Here is a 482-nt window from a genome sequence, read left to right as displayed (position 1 = left end):
CAGCAGCAGCAGCCTGTCTACTACACCACCACCCCTGTGATGCAGCCGATGCACTATGTAGTCCAGCCACAAGTTCAGAACACTGTGCTTTTGGCTGAGGCACCATCCACCAACATGCAGGGCATGGTATTAGTTAATGGCACCCAGACCGGACCTGCCCAAGGTATGGTTGTTCAGGGACAGATGATGTCTAGCGGACAAGCCCAGGGCCCCGGGATGATGCTGGTGGAGAGGAGCGGGATCAATGGGGCCGGTGCAAACCTGATCCACACTGGCAACCTCTCTGGTTCCCAGACCATGATGGTCATGGAGGGCAAGGTCCCTACAGGTTCCCTGAAAGTGCTGAAGGGGGGCCAGACTAGCTTCATGCAGGGGGGCACTCTACAGTCAGGAGGGCTTTCAGGATCTCAGAGAGTCCTGGTGGTCGGAGGACCAATAAGCAGCGGAGGGCAGCTGGTCCAAGAGGGTGGAGGTCTGTCCCA

General features: G+C 57.9%; 1 protein-coding gene across 1 annotated transcript in view; it reads left to right on the top strand.

Moving 5' to 3' along the window:
• Positions 1-482, top strand: part of dsg2.1 (desmoglein 2, tandem duplicate 1) — a gene marked incomplete at its 3' end in the record, with an annotated part of 16,111 nt that extends 15,629 nt beyond the window's left edge. The window contains 1 exon segment of the mRNA XM_035653217.1: positions 4-482. Within this exon segment, the coding sequence (XP_035509110.1) occupies positions 4-482 (479 nt within the window).

The sequence above is a fragment of the Morone saxatilis genome, unplaced genomic scaffold (assembly GCF_004916995.1).
Source record: "Morone saxatilis isolate NCDOM2014 unplaced genomic scaffold, NCSU_SB_2.0 Contig12, whole genome shotgun sequence".
In the NCBI taxonomy this organism is placed as follows: Eukaryota; Metazoa; Chordata; class Actinopteri; family Moronidae; genus Morone; species Morone saxatilis.
This window is presented reverse-complemented; position numbering and strand designations above follow the sequence as displayed.